Consider the following 21,211-nt stretch of genomic DNA (forward strand, 5'->3'; position numbering starts at 1 on the left):
CCCTTTATATGTGTAGAAAAGAGCAGATTTTCCTTGCTAGTACTCAACATCGTCCATTTAACAAGCATTTATTAAGCACCCATTATGTCACTACTCTCTCTGGGGTCTCTTCTTACCTGTATGGCTCCTCTTTTTCAGGTTGCTTTTTTGGATCTTCATCTATGTCATGCCCACTAAGTGCAGGTATAGTCCTGTCCTGAGCCTTCCCTTCTCTCTCTATATTCTTCCATTGGGCCATCTCATCGGCCCCTATAAGCTGATTTATCAACTCTATGCAGAGGACGCCCAAGTCAATATATGCAGCCATCCCTAAATTTTTTTTATGGAGTGCCAGTCTTATGCCATCAAATAGTCCTAGGGCATTTGAAAAAGGGTGTCCAGTGGGCATCTTAAGCCCAATATGACCAAAACAAAAATTATTACCTTTTTGCCTTAAACTACCCTTCTTCTGAACTTTCTTATTACTCTTCAGGGCAATCTCCTCCTCCTGAGTCATTCAAATTCATAACCTTGGTCTTATCCTTAGCTTCTCTTTTTCACTTACCCCACGTAGACAGCAAGTTACCAATATCTATACATCCATACATATGTAAACATAAACACACATGCACATACATATATACATCTCTATCCATTTAGGTATCTATGCATCCATCTACCTGTCCATCCATCTTTCCTTCCATCTGTCCATCTGTCTACCTACCTACTTACCTACCTACCTATTTATCCACCTACCTACCTATCTATCTATCCATGCCCTTCTCCATACCCATTCAGATATCACTTTAGTTTAGGCGTGCATCAACTCTTGCTTGGCATTGCAAAGGCTGCTAATTGGCTTCCTTGTCTCATGCCTATTCCCCCTCTACAGAGATGCTTAACAATTATCCTAAAGCACAATTCTGTCCATGTCACCCCCAACCCCCCAATTCAATAAAGTCTGATAGTTCCCTATCACGTCAAGGATCAAATATAAACTTGGTTGCGTATTTAAAGCTCTTCACTGCCCGACATTTCTTATCTTTCTATCCTTCTTACACGTTACCCCTGTCCCCCAAGTCCTCTTCTGTTTAGACACACTGGCCCATTTACAATCCTTCACACATCATGATTATCTCCCATTTCTATGCCTTTGCTTTAGCTGTTCCCCATGCCTGGATTTTTCTCCCTCATCACTTTTCCCTCTTGGAATCTTTGGCTTCCTTCAAGCCTCAAGAAAAGCAGCATCTTGGGTAGGAGGCCTCACCTGGTCTTTCTTTTCCCCATGCTCCTCCCTGCAGTTGCTGGTGCCTTCCTCTGTCATGTTATCTTTTGCTTATTTTGTATATATCTTGTATGGCTTCAGACACTTACTAGCTGTATAACTGTGGGCAAGTGACTTAACCCTATTTGCCTCAGTTTCCTCATCTGTAAAAATGAGCTGGGGAAGGAAATGCCAAATCACTCTCATCTTTGCCAAGAAAACCCCAAATGAGGTCACTAAGAGTCAGATACTATTAAAAAATTACTGAACAACAAACAAAAGCAAATCTATTTTGCACATGCCTATTTTAAATATATGCTAGCTTCCCCATTAGAATGTAAGACAACGAATGCTTTTTTCTTTTTCTATGCACCCCAAGCTCTAGCTGGCACATAAAAAGAGTTTAATAAATGTTTATTGATAGGTTGGTTGATTATACAGTAGAACATCACACTAGATTTACAAAACAAAGCCAAAAAGAAGCCCTGGCCCTCAAGGAGTACATTAGAAACATCCTAAATATTTACTGCTACTGAGGGGAAAAAAAAACTTGCCACATTCTATGATTTTGATGGCTACACACACACACACAAACACACACGCAAAACAAACCTGGTAGTAGGGTACACAGTTGCCTCCCTGTGTCCCTTTAGGTTTTGTATCTGCCATCTTTTACTCATTTGCATGAGAGGTCCAAAAAGCTTTGAAATTAAGAAATTAGGAGGCCTTGAGAGCCACTGGTAGTTTGCTAAGAGGTTACCATCAAGATGGATTCAAATTTAGAGTAGTTTAGCAACAAATTACATAGTTTTACTGGATCTACACTAGAGGGAAGACTCAAAGCAGATATAGTACAAAAAAAGAACATTTAAGCTTGTCAATACAAACAACTTGGGGCTATTGTGTGTACCATGAATGTGCTCTGTTTTAAGCATATATCATGTACACATTGCATGAATTGCTTGTTGGTGTCTGGGTCAAGGCCTCTTTTAAAGAGGAAACTACCTCCTACAGAGGGTGATGGTTGCTCTTCTTTCATTTTCGAAGAGGACCAATGATATCATGAGGGTGATGTTTTGACTTGCTCTTGAACCAAATTTAAGTGAGGCAAAGTTGCACCAAATCATCAACCTCACTCTCTCTCCCCGAGTCACCAAAGTCTAGTAGCAGGACAAAGGTATCACAATGGTGATACATAAATAAAACTAGATCTAAATGGAAAAACATGAATTGCTCACAGGTAGGATGAGCTAATATAATAAGAATAACAATCATAACCTAAATTAATTTACTTATCAAGTATCATACCTATCAAACTACCAAAATTTTTTTTATAGAATTAGAAAAAATTATTACAAATTTCATCTGGAAGAAGAAGAGATCAAGAGTATTAAGGGAACTAATGAAAAAAATGTGAAGGAAGGTGGCCTAGCAGTACCAGATCTCAAACTGTACTACAAAGCAACGATCATCAAAACAATATGGTCCTAGGGGCAGCTTGGTAGCTCAGTGGATTGAGAGTCAGGCTTAGAGATGGGAGGTCCTAGGTTCAAATCTGGCCTCAGACACTTCCCAGCTGTGTGACCCTGGGCAAGTCACTTGACCCTCATTGCCCACCCTTACCACTCTTCCACCTATGAGTCAATACACAGAAGTTAAAGGTTTAAAAAAAAACACAATATGGTCCTGGCTAAGAGAAAGAAGGGTGGATCAGAGGAATAAGCAAGATAGTGTTTGATAAACCCAAAGATCCCAGCTTTTGGGACAAGAACCCACTATTTGACAGAAAACTGCTGGGAGAATTAGAAAATATTATGGGAGAAATTAGGTTTAGATCAACATCTCACACCCTACACCAAGAAAAATTCAAAATGGGTAAATGACTTAAACACAAAGAGGGAAATTATAAGCAAATTAGGTGAACATATAATAGTATACCTGGCAAAAAAAACCCATATGATTTATCACTTATCACTTGTTTATATGCATATATGATTTGATTTGGGGTTCTGGCTTTAAAAGATTGCTCTATTGCAAAAATGAATAATATGGAAATAGGTATTAAGTGATAACATTTATACAACCTGGTAGAATTGCTTATCTGCTCTGGGAGGGGGGAAGTAAGAGGGGATGAAAAGAAAACGAATCATGTAAACATGGAAAAATATTTTTAAAAAAATAAATATTTAAAAAAAGATGACGGATGATAGCTCAGGATGCAGTGGATGACTGTGGCATCTTTAATGTCTGACTAAGCTGTAATTGTTCCATGGCACCTGTTTTAGTCACCTTCATGAAGTTCATTGAAACAAATTGTTTTCATCTGCCTATTCACTCCACAAGGAAGTCTTCACATGCTGGGCTAGACCTCCCAAACTCACAAATGTGTCTGAGGTCTTGACAGTTACCCTCAACCTGGTTAACTCATCAGCCAAGATGGTTTTACCAGGGTGTAGTCTCTATGCATGCTACAGCTTCTTGGAAACACAGGTGAGAGTTGGGTGAAAGGTAGATACCCAAGGTGGATGAATAGCCCTGAAAAGGGGGGTGGCAAGTCCTCACACTAGAGGGGCTAGTCCTCTTTGAACACCCAATACACAGCCTGCTACAGAATTCTGGTAGTCCTTGAGCTGAGTCTTGAACAAAGCCAGGGATTCTATGAGATGAAGGTGATAAGGCAAAGCAATTCTAGCCAAAGTTCTGAGAAGCAAGGGGCAAAAAGTACTGAGTCTCATCACTGAGTCTGTAAGGTTTTTGCCTTTTTTTTTAAACTAAAAGAGCTATAGCAGAAAAAGACTCATGGTTTTAAAATAAAATAGTATACTCTTTTTTAGGAAGAAATAGCATTCCAGATAAGAACTCCAGTGAGAGCTAGAGACTTTGAAATAGAAAAAGAAGATACTTCCATTTTAACTAAAGCCCTGAGAAACAGATTGATCTCTATGGGGTAGAAGACATTGAGTTTTTCTCTCCTGGGATCATGACTGAGTATGTTAGGGCTTCTGTCTTTTTCTAAAAGAGATGTAGGAGGAAAAGTCTAAGGGTTTTAAGTGAAAAGAGTCTACTCTTACTACAAGAAGAAATAGTTCTCCAGGTAAGAATTCTAGTTAAAGTCAGAGGCTCTAAGCAGAAAAGTCCTCCATAACCAAGTGCCCAGTGGAGCTGGGCCTGGCAGTGATCATGGAAGCAAGGCAATAATTTTGATCTGCAGTTGTGGGAGACCAGTTGGAAAGAACATGCCACAAAACTTATATACATCTGACAAAGCACACTCACAGGAAACCAGCAGCAAATGGTCCTAGAAGTAACAAATTCAGTGATATCAAAAAAAATTTGGTGGTCCTATAGCATCAGAAGTATGAGCTGCCCCTCTATGTGTGCAGTGTGGGCAAACGCTATTTCCTGTGTGTGACAATCTTCCTGTTAATGGTATATTTGTGAGACAGCGTGTGCCCTAGGTTTATGAGCTGAATGTTTTATCTCTACTTTTCTTATGAGGCTATTCCATTAAATGCCTTTGCTTTGAATTACTTGTGTCCTCTTGGTGAGAAAATGTAAAGCTATCATCGGAATTCCTAAATTTCAATTCTGAAACTATACATGACAAAAGAATACCTTGAATCTTGAGGTAGCCTTTTTTGGGAATACCATGAGAATTTGGGATTACTTCAAGTTGCTACAAATGCTATTAATATTATCTCTCTCTTATATAGAACTTTGTTTTACACCTGTCTAATGTACTGATAGCTTTATATTACAGTTATCTGTGAAGACTTTTTTTAGATGTGTAAACTTCATGAGGATCATTTGAACTTGTTATCTCTGCTAGGAATAAACACAGAGCCTAATAAATGTTTCCTGAATTAAATTGAAAATACTAGGGATCCTAGGTTTTCTAGCTGGGAGAGACCTTGGAGATCAATCACAATGCGTTCATTTTATAGAAGAAAAGACTTAGGCTATGGAGTTTTAAATGAATTATCCAAGTTTACACAGGTAGTAGGTTAGGATTCAAACCCATGACTGTCTTCATGAAACATTATCTTATTGGATTCAAATTCTGGACAATCAGTAGTCCTAGGATATGGTATAAAATGCTATTGACAGAATCTGATTATCTAGCCTTAAAATAGAGGAACATAGGCATCATTTTAAAAAGAAAAGAACTGTGTGAAGTAGCTACTAATTGACATTTTAAACTGGATTTTGTAGCTTGAAAAATTGAAGTACAAAAGGGTTAAAAGTGACTTATCTTAAGTCACAAAAAGAATCATTGGTAATGCCAGGAATAGAAAGGAAACAAGAACTTGTGACTCCATCCTAGTGATAGATTTTGTATTTTAAAACAGACTTCAGACTTATTGATTCCCAGGGTAGCCTAAAATATTTTCTCTGTAGGGAAAATCTTAGTCTGCTTGAGTATAGAAGGAAATAACTAATCCAGGAAGTTTTCAGCATATGATGTTGGCATCTGCCTTCGTGTCTTTAGGCCTAAAATTGGGTCTAAAACAGCAATGGTTTGACCAATTAGAATAACATATTTACATAAACAGATTACTCTGAAATCTACTGAATCTGAGAAATGTTTAAGTCATCCTGTTTTCTGTTGTATAATAAAGGCAAGCTAGAAGTCTTAATGTGTTCTAATATTTCACGGGGTTTTGTTCAACTCACCTGCTGTTCCAAGGAATCTGGATGGATAAAGGTCACCAGGTCAATAGAAAAATAACCAACAACGCCTCTATTTTTACAGGCATATCCTACTTGAAAACACAATGAGTTGAGAACCTCTGGTTCAATGGACGACTGTGGCATGCTGAAGCCAGAGTAGCGAAAAGGGCCATCTGCATGGAGCTGGTCCCCTGTTGAAAGCATCTTTATTTCTCCTGTTGGCTCTATCAGCATATCCACAGTCAAATTGGTCATACTTTCAGAGGGTGGAAATGCCTCGATCACACCACCTAGGGAAAAGAGGATGAGATTTATGAAAGTGGTAAATATAGGCACACTTCAGCTAAGATTATTTATTATCTCCTTGAAAACGGAATGTCAGGTGAAACAATGTTACAGCTGTCTAGGAATGGAACTGAGCACTGGTTGGAGGTAGAGAAGCCTCTAGTGGAGAGAGAAGCTTAAGATAGTGGGTGGAGAGGGAAAGGAATAGTGCCTATGATGGTCTGATGTCAGGAAACTGGCCTAATGAGTTTAGAATGGATTTGGGGGTGTTATTTTAGACATTTGGATATAATGTCTAGGATTTTATTGCAGTTACACCATTAGATGGGAACAATATTATATGGGTGCACTTGTATTCATATTGATTTTCCCTCCCACATTGACCTTTTCTAGTTCATTATAGAATGCTAGAGCTGGATAGAACTTCAGAGATAAATCTAGTCAGCAGTTCTCAACCTGGGGTCTATGAACTTTTTTAAATAATGATTATTGTATTTCAATATAATTGGTTTCTTTTATAATCTGATTTATTTTGTGCATTTAAGAACATTATTTTGAGAAGAGGCCCATAGGATTCACCAACTGTCAAAGAGGTCTATGAGGCCCCTTCCCCCTGAATCCCAAATTGTTAAGATCATTTGATCTAGTCAAATCCCTTTATTTTATAGATGAGGAAATGAATGGCCAGAGAGGTAGAAAGAGATCTGGCTGAGATCACACAGCCAGATAATGTCAGAGATTGAACCTAGATATCTCCCTGCCTCTTAGTTCATTCCAGAAAACCATGTTCCTCCCCAAGAGCTTCTAAAACAAGGGCCCCACCTTATGAGTAGATAATTGCTTATGTGATATGACAGTAAGAGAACTATGCAGAAGTCCCTGTTCAAAAATGTCTCTCCAACCCTATTATAATGCCATAAATTTCACCATAGAGATGAACTTGTTTTGATTTGGAAGGTGCTGGGGTTTTTCAGGAGTTCCTAATTAAATTCAAGATAGCTTTTATTTGATCCTTTGCAAACAAGAATAGATACCCAGAAAAGGAAGGAGGGAAAGACTGAAAAAGTGCCAAATACATATTCTTTACCTGTAGAATCATAGATGGAAAGAGATCTTACAATTCATCAAAACCACACCTTCATTTTACAGATGAGGAAACTGAGATCTAGAAGAGTAAAGTGACTTGCTCAGTCATATGAACAATAAGTGGCAGAGGTAGGATTTGAACCCATTTGAAAATGTACTTTTCACTATACTATGCTTAGGGCTCATTGTCCAGAGGACTAAGTTTTTTTTTTTTTTAATTTTTTATTAAGTATTGGCTCCAAGGCAGAAGAGTGGTAAGGGTAGGCAATGGGGGTCAAGTGACTTGCCCAGAGTCACACAGCTGGGAAGTGTCTGAGGTCAAATTTGAACCTATGACCTCCCATCTCTAGGCCTGGCTCTCAATCTACTGAGCTACCCAGCTGCCCCCCACAGGACTAAGTTTTGAGTGGAAATTATCAGGTTAAATCCTAATAATTTAGAGCAGTTTCTCAAATATAAGTAGAACTCCTATGGATGAGCTCAGATTTGTATTAGGCAGAGTTTCTTCCTCATTGTGTGTCCTGGACCCCTTTGGCAGGCTGGTGAAGCCTATGCACTTCCCAGGATAATGTTTTAAATGCATAAAATAAAATACGTAGGATGACAAAGGAAACCTACCCTACAGAAATACAATTGTGAAAATATTAAAAAACCAAACTCGCAGACCTGGAAAGAGGATATGTTTCTTGAGAGGAGTCCACTGAAATGTTCTACAATTTAAATGTTAGGTGAAAATGTTTTTATAGGGTACAAAACTCCCCCATGATAGATTCTGTTGTCACCTTTGTGTGCCCACTCCTCAGGTAATTTCCTTTGCAAAATATTTAAATTCAATTCAATGTGTTTTCTCCTTCCCATCATTGTCACCACCAGTTTTCTCATTGAAAATGGGGCCTTTCCCCTTCCAAACAAATCCATTCCTGTTTTATTTTCAATTGCCTGCCCAAACACAATCCCATGACAATTTAGAAAGTGAAGAGTGCCTCTGCATTCTTTAAAGGGCAGAAATAGGCATGGAGCAGGGCCTGCTGGAGCATTAGCACTATTTTCTTTCCTACAGAAGCCTTATTAGTTTGACCTTAGAAGAAACTCACAATCTGCCTTCACCCCTCCCTGACAGTAGAGGGAACCCTTTATGATCATTGTTTTTGATGGCCCAGCTTCTGCCTTGCTCTAACTCTTACTCTTGTTTCTCACCATTAATAAAATATTATAATCACATATTCCTGATCTCACTAAACAGACATTCTCACAAGTTAAGGACAGACTGCTGTTTTCTTTGGTGAAGAGAATATTCCTCCTGTATTGAAATATATAATCTCGATCTTATATACAGAGAGACAGACAGACAGACAGAGAGAAATTAAGGGGATTAGGACAGCAAGTGTTTCATTGTGGGAATTGAGTGAACCACACTGACTTCATCTTGGGACTCAATTCTGGAGTTAGCTTGGTTCCCTTTATATTCAATTATGGGCTGAGTCCAAATTCTGTCTTGAGAGAAAACTATTCAGTTGTGGAAATTGAGAGAAAACCTTATTGAATTGTTTGAACCTAGCCTTGTGTGATTGGGAAACTAGACTACCTGTACTTGCTATTTAGAAACCTTAACCAGTCAGATCCTGAAAGTGATGTAAGGAGTTTTCTCATAATCTCAAGCAACCTCTATGTCTTATCTGAAAAGTGCCCCATACTGATCAATTGTGTTTTTTCCATATTCCTTTAATTGCTTATAGATACTTTACTCTCCTCCTCCCATCTTGCAAAGTCCTCAATCTTTCATCCAATTAGAAATCAGATTACCTAATGTATTATTTTTATTTTTAATGATTATTAATTAATTAGCTTAATTAATTGGCTTTATTTGATTGTTTTTAATGTATACATAGCAGTCTTCCCTTTGTATTCTAGGTCTAGCCCTACCCTGAGGAAGGAGCCTGGTCTTGATTTGTTGAGCAATTGAAATGTTTTGCTTAATAAAGCAATATAAAAATATCAAACCTTTGTTTCCTCAGTCATTTTATCTTTGGCTCATTATAATACTTAGGCATGGAGGTGGAAATAGATCAAGAAGTCTGGGCAAGAAACAAAGTTCCAAGAGTTAATTCTGCCATTACAAGCTAGTTAATTGGGTCAAATCATGTGTGTCAATTCACCACAAATCTTCATAGTTGAGGAATGTGTCTGCTATTTGCAAAAGTATTTGGCCATATTTTTCAAAAATAATATTATAACCATTCATATGAAAACAAATATACTTATCCAGTTAAACCTTTGAATAAAAAAAAAACCTTTTATTATTTCTTTTTTTTTAAGTGCCTGGCACTTAATGAGCACTTAATAAATGCTTGCTGATTGATGGATCAACTCTCTCCTGTATTATACCTAGCACAGTATCATTTAAGCTTTTTAGAAGCTAGAGGCTAATTAAATTCAGGCAAGCATTAGGTCTTATTTTCAGTTATTAATAGATTTGAAATGATTTTGTGCTTCCATAGTAGTTAAAAAGAATTTTTGATGAGGAAGACCATTTATTGATTTCATTCACAAGTCCTATCCTAAGCCTATCTTCTCCCTTCTCATTTCCACCTCTTAATCTTCCCTGATTTCCTTCAAAACTTAGCTCAAATTCCACCTTCCGAAAGGGGTCTTCTTGAGCCAAGATGGCAGAATAGAGCAGAGAAGCTCAAGGTCATCATGAGAACCTCTCTAACCAATCTTAAAATAACACCACAAAATGAATACAGGAGTGAAAGAACCAAAAAGGAGTCAGGGTGAAACAACTTTCAGGAAGAGAAAAACCTAAACGGTAGGATCAAGGTATATAAAAGAGGATTTCACTGAGAGAAAAGGGAAGGGAGAGATAGAATAAGTAAATTTATATAACATAAAGAGGCCTGAAAGAAGTCTTCCTAATTTTCTTGTGAACCCCAACTCATACTGCTAGTGTCTTCCCTCTGAGATTACTTTCTACTTCTACTGTAACTATCTTGTATAGACAGTTTTTTTCCTGGCATGTCGTTTCCCCTATTAGAATGTGCATTCTCTGAGATCAGAGATTGTGTTTTCTTTCTCCTTCTTTGTATCATCTGTGCTTAGCACAATGCCTGACACATAATAAGCATTTAATTAATGCTTTTTGACCGACTAAGGCACTATGTTAAATGGCATAGGGGATCTAAAGACATATAAAAACATGATTCTCTTCCCTCCAGGCTTTTTTAACCTATTTGGGGAATTAAGAGGCTAAAGTTGATTATCTGCTTTCTGGATTTTTTAGGCCAGAGAGAAAGACTCTCATTAGAAAATAGTCTATCTGAAATTTAATGTTAAAGACTAGAAGTAAGATTTTCCTCTTGGAAGAGGAAACTTCTAAAGCAAAGAAGGACCTAATTGTATAGGGTTTTGGAGACTGAAATCAGCACTTGAAATTGTTCTAGCCTTATTATTTTCAGAGTTGATCCTTGTTAACTTAAGATGCTGAGAACAGGATAAATATTTATGGGAGCTTTGAAAACAGCAGGTCAGTTATCAATGAACACTATTCAAAGAAACAGCTAAACAAGTCAAACCTTGACCCATCCCTGGATGGCCCCAAACCTTAAATGTAAGAGAATATAGTTACTTGTACTAAGAGAAACTTTGTAGTCTTATTTACCTTGTCTGAGAAATGTATGGAGGAATTTTTCCCATGTAGGGAATCGTTTCTCATTGACTGCCTGTGCGTGCTGTGCTAAAATGCCCGCCAGCTCCTCGGAGATCTTCTCCATAGCTGGCTCCTGCAGAAACAAATTAAATAGAACCACAAGCAATTTTACTACAGAAATGAAAACTGCTTGTGGAGTGATTAAAAACCAGGCCTCCAACAGGCAAAAAAAATGTGCTTACTGTTTACCCAGAGTCAGAAAAAAGACATTTTGAAATTTTTACTCCTTTTCCCTGACTTTTTTGGTTTGTATATTTCAAAGGTATTTTGCCCTCTTGAAATCCCAGTGATGGTAGTTTGGCTCTTATGTGTGATATAACGAAGAGCACATCTACAGTAGAGGGAATTGGAAGAGATATTAAAATGGGAATCAGGAGATCCAGGTTCTAGTCTCAGGTAGACCCTAACAGACTATTCGGCCTTGGGCAAGTAGTCTCTCAGAGCCTCAGTTTCAGCATGTGTTAAATGGAAGGACAGGGTAATATAACCTCTGAAGAGGAGTTTTTAACCCGGGGGTCTTGGAAATTGTTTTTTGTTTATTTGTTTTGGTCTTTTTAATTTTATTTATTTTTTTCAGTTATATGGACAAATAATTGTTTTCTGTTATTTTATGATTTAGATTTTCTCCCTCCCTCTCTTTCCCTCAGAACTTGGTTTTAAAAAACATGTTTTGATAATATACTTCAATATAATTGGTTTCCTTTGTAATTCTCTATATTTTATTTTTTGCATTTAAAAACATTCTGAGAAGGGTTCATATAGGCTTCATCAGGCTGCCAAAGGCTCCCATGACACAAAATAAAGTTAAGAATGCCAGGTCTAAGATCTAAAATTCTAAATTCTAAAACCAACTCGAAAATTCTATGATTTTAGAAGGGCTTGCCTTTGATAAAAATCGATAATTTAGCCAGGATTTTTCTTTACGACCCCAAAAGCCCATTCCATTCTATGTCCTTTCCCTCTTCAGTGGTGTCCCTTCCCCAAACTCTTTCAGATGTCCTACCCAGTGGTTTTCTATTTTAAAGGACCTCAATCTAGAGGTGGAAGGGGCGATCTGATCCAGCTCTCTTATCTTACAAATAAAAGAAAATGAGGCCCATGGAGGCTAAATTAATTTGCTCAAGGATACATAGGGATTAAGCATCAGAGGCAGAATTTGAAGTCTTGTTACTCAGATTCCAAGGTCAATGCTCTGTGACATACTAGAAGTTGTGATGGTAAAACTTAAAGCACCAGCTAATGGGTAGAAGTGTTTTTAGAGGGCTGGTTATTGGGGGTTGGAAGGCTGGTTATTGGGACCATCCCCTTATTCCTGAAATTCTGTCATGTAGGTATTCAGGTATAATACTGCTCCATATTTGGAGAGAATACATTCCAAAACCCATCATGGATAACTGAAACTGTGGATATAAGTGAACAAATTGCTAACTCCCATATATATGTGCTCTCTCCGTCCACTCCCACCTCTTGGCTCAGCACTCTGTGGCTCCCCCCTCCAGAAAAACAAACAAACCTAAAAACAGTAAAAGTTGAAACATAAAGTGCCACCACTGAGGCAGACCACTGCCACAGATGAACTTCTGGCCCTTTATGGGCAGACTTCTGGCATTTCTGGAAGCTTAATGGGAAAATCTCCAATGCTTTGGTTGACCATGAATAACCAAAATCAAGGATAAGGGGGCCCCACTGCATTCACTTATTTCTTCTTCTAAATTAGAATAGTCATGAGAGTAGTCAGAAATCTCAGAGACTACTGAATTTTTATCTTTTGGTCCCCACTATACCCCTTAGAAAAAATAAAACAGTGGAGGAACACTTCCAAACACTCTGGTTTTCAAATATGAAAGACTTGTTTTTCAGGACATCTTACTTATTTTTACATTTAAAAAATTTTAATAACAAATTCCCATATGAGTTTTCTGAAGTTGTATGTTCCAAACTGTTTCCCTCCCTTCTTCCTCCTACCTCCCAGAGCTGGCAAGCAATTCAATCTGGGTTATACATGTATTAGCCCACAAAACATGTTTCCATATTGTTCATTTTTGTAAGTGAATAATCTTATATAACCAAAAACATAAAACATATATCCAAATAAACAAGTGATAAATCATACACTTCCATTTGCATTCCTATTCCAACACATCTTTCTCTGGAGGTGGATAGCATTCCTTTTCATAAGTCCCTCAGACTTGTTCTGGATCATTGTATTGCTATTAGTAGCAAAGTCTATTACATTTCATCCTTATACAATATAAGACAACTTATTTTTGCTCTCTTAGGCTCCAGTTCTCTTTTCCCTCAGAATACAAAAGTCTTTAAAGTGAAGTCTCATTTAGACTGTTTCCATCATATGTTAAGTAAGACCCTGAATGTAAACCTATTTGACTGATGCTTTTCATATCCCAGAAACATAGATTCAGATGAAGAAAATTTAGAATTCTTTTGGGTATCACAGACAAGCAAATGGGTTGAGATTAGGATCCAATAATGGTGACTACTCTGTTAAGTGATAATAAAATTGAGAGTGCTGGCTATGGAATCTGAGGTAGTGGGTTCAAATCTGAGCCCTGTTACTTACTGTCTATGTAAATAAGGTAGGACAAATCACTTAACCAACCTGGGCCTCATCTGTAAATTGAGGAGGTTGGACTACTTGGCCTCCAAGATCACTTCCAGCTCCAAGTCTAAGGTCCTATGCCCCTAAGTCCCTGTACCTCTCATTGGACTTGTTTCTTCCTCTATAAAATGGTGATTTTGGACTAGATGCTCTCTAGGCTATGCATGGGGCAGTTAGGTGGCACAATGGACAGAGTGCCAGGCCCGGAATGAGGAAGACACATCATTTTGAGTTCAAATCTGGCCCCAGACACTTACTAGTTGTGTGACCATGGGCAAGTCACTTCACCTTGTTTGCCTCAATTTCCTCATCAGTAAAATGAGCTAGAGTAGGAAATGGCAAATCACTCTATTAGCTTTGCCAAGAAAACCCCAAATGGGTCATACAAAGAGTTGAACACCTGAAACAACTGAACAACAACAAAGCTATATATTCAGAATCACAGAATTTTTTTAGAGTAGAAAAGGAGCCTTGAAATCATCCAAATGTAACATGGTCAATGCCCTCATGCCAAAAAGTATCTATTACCATCCCGCCCCCCCAAGTCTATTTAGAATGCTGAAGGCTCAATTATATAGGGTTGTTTCTGTGGAGGGAGTGCCCATTTGGACAAAATGAGAAATTCTTCCAACAAATAGAATGAAATGTCCAGATTATTCAGTTTATCTTGGGTTTGATGCCATCTGAAAAATCTAAATACTACAGGGAAACATCAAGGTAAATGGTTTAGGCAGGTCCAAATAACCTGGATATTTTCTGAAATATCCTAAGCATTCTGGTCGTATAGTCTCAGTCAGTTTAACACCTTAGTTAGCTTAGCAAATGCTTGACATACAAAACAAAATGGCCATGAGAAGCTGCCAGAGTGCCTTGGTCTATGCTCAGTTCAGGTTGACTCACTTCACAGTAGGGGGAGGTCTGTTAAGATGGGCTGGGAAAGCAGGCTCATGTGGTGAGCCACTGCCTGGCGATACCAGAGAAAGAAAAACTGCTCTCAAAGCAATAGGCCTTTCCCTTCCTCCCACCCCCACCCCATCACGCTGCATGATGTAATAGTTCTCCCAGTTCTTTTTTTTTAATGTATATTGCCAGATTTCCCCAAACCACTGCATCACTCATAATTGAGCATGGAAAATATACAATGTTATCTCATTGGTCCTTTCTCCTCTCTGTTGAGCCTTTTAAAAAAATCTCTACCTAGTTTCTTTTTTTGTTTTATACCTGCTTTAGACTGAATGGTTCCCTTCTACTGAAGACCAATTGCCTCTGATTCATGAAGTGCCTCAAGGCTGGAACGATGAAGCATTGCATTTCTTTAGCCACCTGCTCAGGAAAATGAAAAGTCAGAGCAGGGGGGGCGGGGTAGCAGGTCACACAACTGCCTAGAAAAGCTGAGTTTTCTTCTTTGCTCATCCACTGATTCCTGGTCTGACCTGGGAAAGGTCATACAGTAAGTAGCCTCCTTCTGACTCAGTCTCAGTAGTCACCCAATCAACCTCTTAGTAGAATATCATGAGGCCTGTTTCAGATCAAGGTGGTGCAAGTAAAGGCTAGGACTTCGAGCTACAGAAGAAGATGAAATTTCATGGGGTTAAAGGTAATGTCTGAAGTTCGGATTAAAAAAAAATCAATTTCACTGACACTCTATGGAGAAAACAATCTTTGTGTCAATTGTGTGATAGACAACTAAAAAAATCCTAATGTGGTCTTAGCTTGCAAGAAGAGAGACGTGGTTTTTAGGGACTCGAGCTGGTATTTCCATTGTAGAATGTTCTGCTCAGACCATAATGGGAATATTAGGTTCAAGTCACCACATCATATTTTTGGAAATACATTGGTAAACCAGAGCAGAAGTGTCAAACACATGACCTGGATGTAGCTATAAGATGTAACTGGGAAATGCACAGCAAAATAAGTAAAAATACAATAAAAAAGATAATATTGATGTGTGTTTTTCTAAGTCAACATGTAGCCTGCAGGGATCCTTATGCCTGGTTTAGTGTTTCCTGTTTTGAGTTTGACACCATTAAGTTAGAGCACTTTCAGTGGAGAGTAACTAGCATGGTTAAAGGATTCAAATTCACAAGGATAGCTTGAAGTGGATAGTGTTCAGCATGGAGAAGATAAGCTAGGATAAATGTCTTTAAGTACCTGAGGGGCTGTGTTGAAGAATAGATAAAGGCAAGGCAAGGCAACCAATATTTATTGAGCTTTTACTATGTGCCAGGCACTGTGCTAAGCAGTGGGGATACAAATGTAAGCCAAGAGAAACCCCTAAGGAACTTACATTTTAATGAGGAATGATGGTGTACAAAAGGAAGTTGAAAAAGAGGGATTGGCAGAGATGGTGTCCAAATTCAGCGTCAGAAAGAGAGCCAGGAAGAGAATGAAAGAAAGTCAACTTGACTCCTTCCCAAAATGAAGTTCCCAGGAACAACTCATGAATAAAGGAAAGGGGCCAAAGATTAAATTCATTCATTCATTCAAGTGGGATTGATGGGTAAAAACTGCAAATAGGCAAATTTAGGATGGTTATATAAAGGAAAAGCTCTGGAATCCCAGAGGACAATGAACTTGATGTGAATCTACAGATTGATATGGTGGCCAAAAAGACGAATGTGTTATTGGGTTGCATGAAGAGATACCTCAACTGTATTGACTTTGGGGCATCACATTCTAGAAAAGATGTAAATATAATAGAAAATAGAAAAGATGTAAATAAACTAGAAAGCACTAAGAAAGAAAAACAATATCCTAACAGAGCTATCTAAAAGTGGAATAGGCTGCCTCAGGGGTCAATAGATTCTATCTCGGAGAGGCCTTCAGTCAATGGCTGGATGATCACTTGGTGGGCATGGTTTAGGAAGAATTCTTGCTTCAGGTAAGAGTTGGACTCCATTTTGCCATTGACGTCCTTGCCAACACTGGTATTGTGAGTATTCTATAAACTCGCTAGGTGATAGCCCTGCAGTACTCTGCCCTGGTCAGATCACATCTGAAACACCATGCTTCCTTTCTAAGCACCATATTTTTTTAAATGTATTGATGAGCTGGCATACATTCAGAGGAAGATGACAAGGATAGTGATGGATGGAGATCATGGCATCTGAGGATCTGTTTGGGAAGCCTAGAATGGTTAACCTAATTTAGAGAAGATCGTTGGATGGGTAGGTCAGGGAATAGGAACAAGGTGAAACATAATAACTGTCTTCAAGTATTTAAGGGGATATCATGTAAAAGACTTTGTCCCCTCAATGGAGAGCTAGGTTTAATGAGTGAAAGTGGAAGAGAGATAGATTTTGCCTTGATGTAAAAGAAAAACTTCTTATCAGATGAAATGATTCAAAGATGGAGCAAGTTGTCTCAGGAAGCTGGCTCCCTATCACCGAGTGCTTTCAAGTGAAGGCTGGTGGACTCTTTGCAAGGGATGTTAGTCGGAAGATTTCTGTCCATGTTTGGGTTGGACTAAAGAACCTCTAGAGTCCCTCCTAATTCTAGAATTCTATGATTCTGAGAGTTAGAACGCTCCATTCCATATGTTTTGCTGATTATCCCAATGGTGAGGATATAACTTCGAATGGTTGGAATCATGGAACAAAGAAGACATGTACCATCTCAAATGGAGACCAGGCTGTTAAATGGGTGAACCCCAGGTAGCTTCTTCAGATATGCTATTTCCCCCTACACTGATTTGATGGGGAATCCCTGTGTCTCAAGGGTATTAGGAAGATTAATGAGTTGACATTTATAAAGTGATCTCCTCAGATGCAGGACGCTGTGTGGGGGCAAAGAATTCATTGCAATAATATTGCTCATGATGCATTTGGACACTATGCCATGCCATCTCTTTTGCTCAGAGAAGGAACCATTCGGCTTTGCCACCATGTGTCTTTGCTGTTCACAAATACCACAGCAAGGGAGCAAATATCCTAGAGGAAATTTTGCTGTAGGAATCTGGAGAATGAATCATGTCTCCCCATGAGAAGTACACAGCTGAAGGCACTGGCAGGGCGATATACAATTGTGGCAGTGGGGATTGTGGTGAACGTGGAGGGTTCAACAGAGCCTGCCTACTTGGGGACATGATAAACTCTGGGAAAAAGGCAGAGGGAAGAGGGATGCCACCGAATTAAATGCTCAATTCATATGGATTAGAGTTTTGTGTGTGTGTGTGTGTGTGTGTGTGTGTGTGTGTGTAAAAGATGATGGAGAAGAGGATTATATTTTAAGAATTACTTTTTTTAAACCTTTACTTTCTGTCTTAGTAACAAAGCTAAGACAGAAGGGCAAGGGCTAGGCAAATAGAGTTAAGTGACTTGCCCAGGATCACATAGCTAGGAAGCATCTGAGGCCAGATTTCAACCCAGGTCTTTTTGACTCCAGGCCAAGTACTCTATCCACTGAACCACCTACCTGCTCCAAATATCAGCTTATTTTTGCAAGCATTTCTTATCTTTCCCTCCCACTCCAATTAAATAATTTTTGAAAAAGAAAAAGAAAACCTTTATAAGAAATACACAGAAGGGAACAACTAGGTGGTGAAGTAGATAGAGAGCCAGGCCTGGAGTTGGGAGGTCCTGAGTTCAAATCCAATCTTGGACTCTTACTAGTTGTGTGACCCTGAGCAAGTCACTTAATCTCCATTGTCTAGCCATGATTGGTCTTGTCTTGGAACCAATACTTAGAATTGATTCTAAAACAGAAAACAAGATTTTTTTTAAAGAAATATTCGGAGGCCATCAAAACAAACCCCCACGTTGGCCATGTCTAAAAATGTACATCACATTCTGCATTTTAAACCTATTACCTCCTTGTCAGGCGGTGAGTGACATGTTTCATCCTTAGTCCTCTGAGCTCCTGGCTTATCATTGCACTGATCAGAGTTCTAAAGTCTTTCAAAGTTGTTTTTATTGTTCTCTTAGCTCCTTTCACTCTGTATCAGGTCATGAAGGAAAACAAGATTTGATCTAGAAAGGCCCTAGTAGCCAAGCCAATTCTTTCTAGCCATATGGTGTGACCTATAGCTAATGATTCTAAGCATAAGAAGAGCGAGGTCCTTGCTCAGGGCCTTCATCCATGTCCCCTGCTGGCTAGGTTACCCTTCCCAACCCTGTTTTTGCTGAGGACTTAGAATTTGGAGCTCAGCAGACAGGCTATGTTTGAGCCCAGATCAGCTGCTTATAGTGGCAGATCAAGTGATAACAGTTGCAGCAATATTTCATGCAAAGAATAATGCCTTCCTCTATGGTAGAACCATTCTAGTGTTTTCCATGGGGACCTTTATAGAAAGACAGGCTTAATACATCAAAAGCAAGAACTCATTATCTCTTCTTGGGAAATGGGCTCATATCATATGGCACAAGAAGGGCCCCACATGAGGAACACCGTTGAAAATATCAATGCTCAAATGTGCTTGTGGCCAGAATAACCGCAGTGCAGAGGGACCAGCTACCAGCATTATGGAAAGAAGGAAGCTCTGAGGAAAACTTCATTTTACTCAGCATAGTTTCTCTCTGTTTAACATTTTTTTTTACTTTCTGTCTTAGTAAGACAGAAAGGCAAGGGCTAGGCAAATGGGGTTAAGTGACTTGCCCAGGGTCACCCAGCTAGGAAATATGTGAAATCAGATTTGAACCCAGATACCCCAGACTCTAGGCTGGATACTCTCTATTCACTGTGCCACCTAGCTACTCTTTCTCCCACTTTCAATTTATTGTCTACTCAGTTACCAGGATGTTTTCTTCAAAGCAAAGGCATGACCATTTTGGTTCCCTATTCTATAAACCCCACTGACTCCCTATTGACTCTGAGATCGGGTACTGGGAACAGCTCTCTGATACACCTTCCTAGGCTTATTACATATTATCATCTTTCGTGCCCTCTCAAGTTTAGACAAGGTAGCCTTTTTGTTGTTCCTCACACCCAACATTCCACTTCCCATCTCCACAGTTTGGCAGAGTCTCTAATGTAAGCCCATCTTTGCCTACTCCTTTAAGAGTCTGTATGTTGCTTCAAAGTTCAGTTCAAGTGCTGTCTCCTACACGAGGCCCTTCTGTTTCCTCAGCTGCTAATGCTGTCTTGCCCACATTACCTTGATATAACTTGTATATGATAATTACAATGACCGCAATAACATATGGGATTTAAAAGTTTTCCAAGAACTTTGAAAATGTTAGCTCATTTGAGCTTCACAATACCCCTGTGAGGTAGGTACTATAATTATACCCATTTTACAGAAAAAGACACTGAGGCTGAGAGAGATGAATAATCATCAGTTGTTTTCCAGGCATATTCGACTCTTCGTGAGCTCTTTTGGAGTTTTTCTTACAAAGATATTGAAGAGGTTTGCCATTTCTTTCTCTAGTTCATTTTACAGATGAGGAAACTGAGGCAAACAAGATTAAGTGACTTGCCTAAGGTCACACAGCTAGTAAGTGTCTGAGGCCAGATTTGAACTCAAGTTTTTTTGACTCTAGGGCTGGTACTCTATCCACTGCATTGCCCAACTGCCTTACTGCATAGGCTAGTCAAAAAAAGAAATGTAATCCTTAGTTGTTTTTAATAGAGAAGAAATAGATTCGTTTTTAATAGAGGGAGGTGATAGTTTCACTGTAACCCACTATGGCAAGGCCACCTCTGAAGTTTTATCATCAGTTCTGAGTTTTGCACATAAGAAGTGGCACTGATCACCTGGAGTATACCTAGAGGAAGACAATTAGGATGGTGAAGGGTCTGGAAATCATGTCATGTAAGGATAAGTCGAAGGAACTGAAATATTTAGTCTTTTTTTAAAAAACCCTTACCTTCCATCTTAGAATCAATACTGTGTATCGGTTCCAAGGCAGAAGAATAGGAAGGGCTGGGCAATGGGGGTTAAAGGACTTGCCCAGGGTCACACAGCTAGGAAGTGTCTAAGTCCACATTTAAACCCAGGACCTCCTGTCTCTAGGCCTGACTCTCCATCCACCCAACCACACAGCTGCCTCCTGAAATACTGTCTTGAGGAAACTCAGGTGGGACATAATCCTCACTTTCCCATCATTTATATCAATAAATAACATTTATATAGCACTTTTAAGGTTTGCTAAGCATGACATATAAATAATATGATGCTCACAACTACCATGTAAGATAGATGCTATGGTTATCCTTATTTTACAGTTATGGAAACTAAGACTGAGAGCACTTAGTAAATAATTTTAAACAGTAAATGTCTAAGGCTAGATTCACACTCTGATCTTCCTAACTTCAAGTCACTTAGTAAATATTTTTCATTCATTTATTCACTCATTAAATTATTCATGGTCCCTAAATGGAAGTTATGCTGGGGAGGGGGGGTGGTAATTTGACCCAACTCAAGGAAGAGATTTCTACTTAGAGCTGTCTTTTAAAAAGAAGTTCCCCTTCACAAGAGATCTTCAATTAGAATGGATGACCACATGTGAATAGTAATTGTAGACAGAATCCAAGTCTCAGGAAGGTACTACCATTAAGACAAAGGAGTTGTGTACTATGCCTTACCAATACAAGTTTCGTTGACATTGATTCCTTTTTCAGTGATTCATCCCATGAAGCTGTTTAATCATAGAATCATAGATTTAGA

The 21,211-nt window shown here is 38.8% G+C and overlaps 1 protein-coding gene across 1 annotated transcript in view; it reads right to left on the minus strand.

Moving 5' to 3' along the window:
• The window catches only part of IQCH (IQ motif containing H), a 278,771-nt gene that overhangs the window by 83,962 nt on the left and 173,598 nt on the right, over positions 1 to 21,211 (minus strand). Inside the window, exons 15-16 of the mRNA XM_044660111.1 lie at positions 10,944 to 11,064; positions 5,918 to 6,204 (exon numbers count right to left, since the gene is read on the minus strand). Coding sequence (XP_044516046.1) covers positions 5,918 to 6,204; positions 10,944 to 11,064 — 408 coding nt within the window. The remainder of the gene's footprint in view (positions 1 to 5,917; positions 6,205 to 10,943; positions 11,065 to 21,211) is intronic.

This window comes from Gracilinanus agilis, chromosome 2, assembly GCF_016433145.1.
Source record: "Gracilinanus agilis isolate LMUSP501 chromosome 2, AgileGrace, whole genome shotgun sequence".
NCBI classification, from domain to species: domain Eukaryota; kingdom Metazoa; phylum Chordata; class Mammalia; order Didelphimorphia; family Didelphidae; genus Gracilinanus; species Gracilinanus agilis.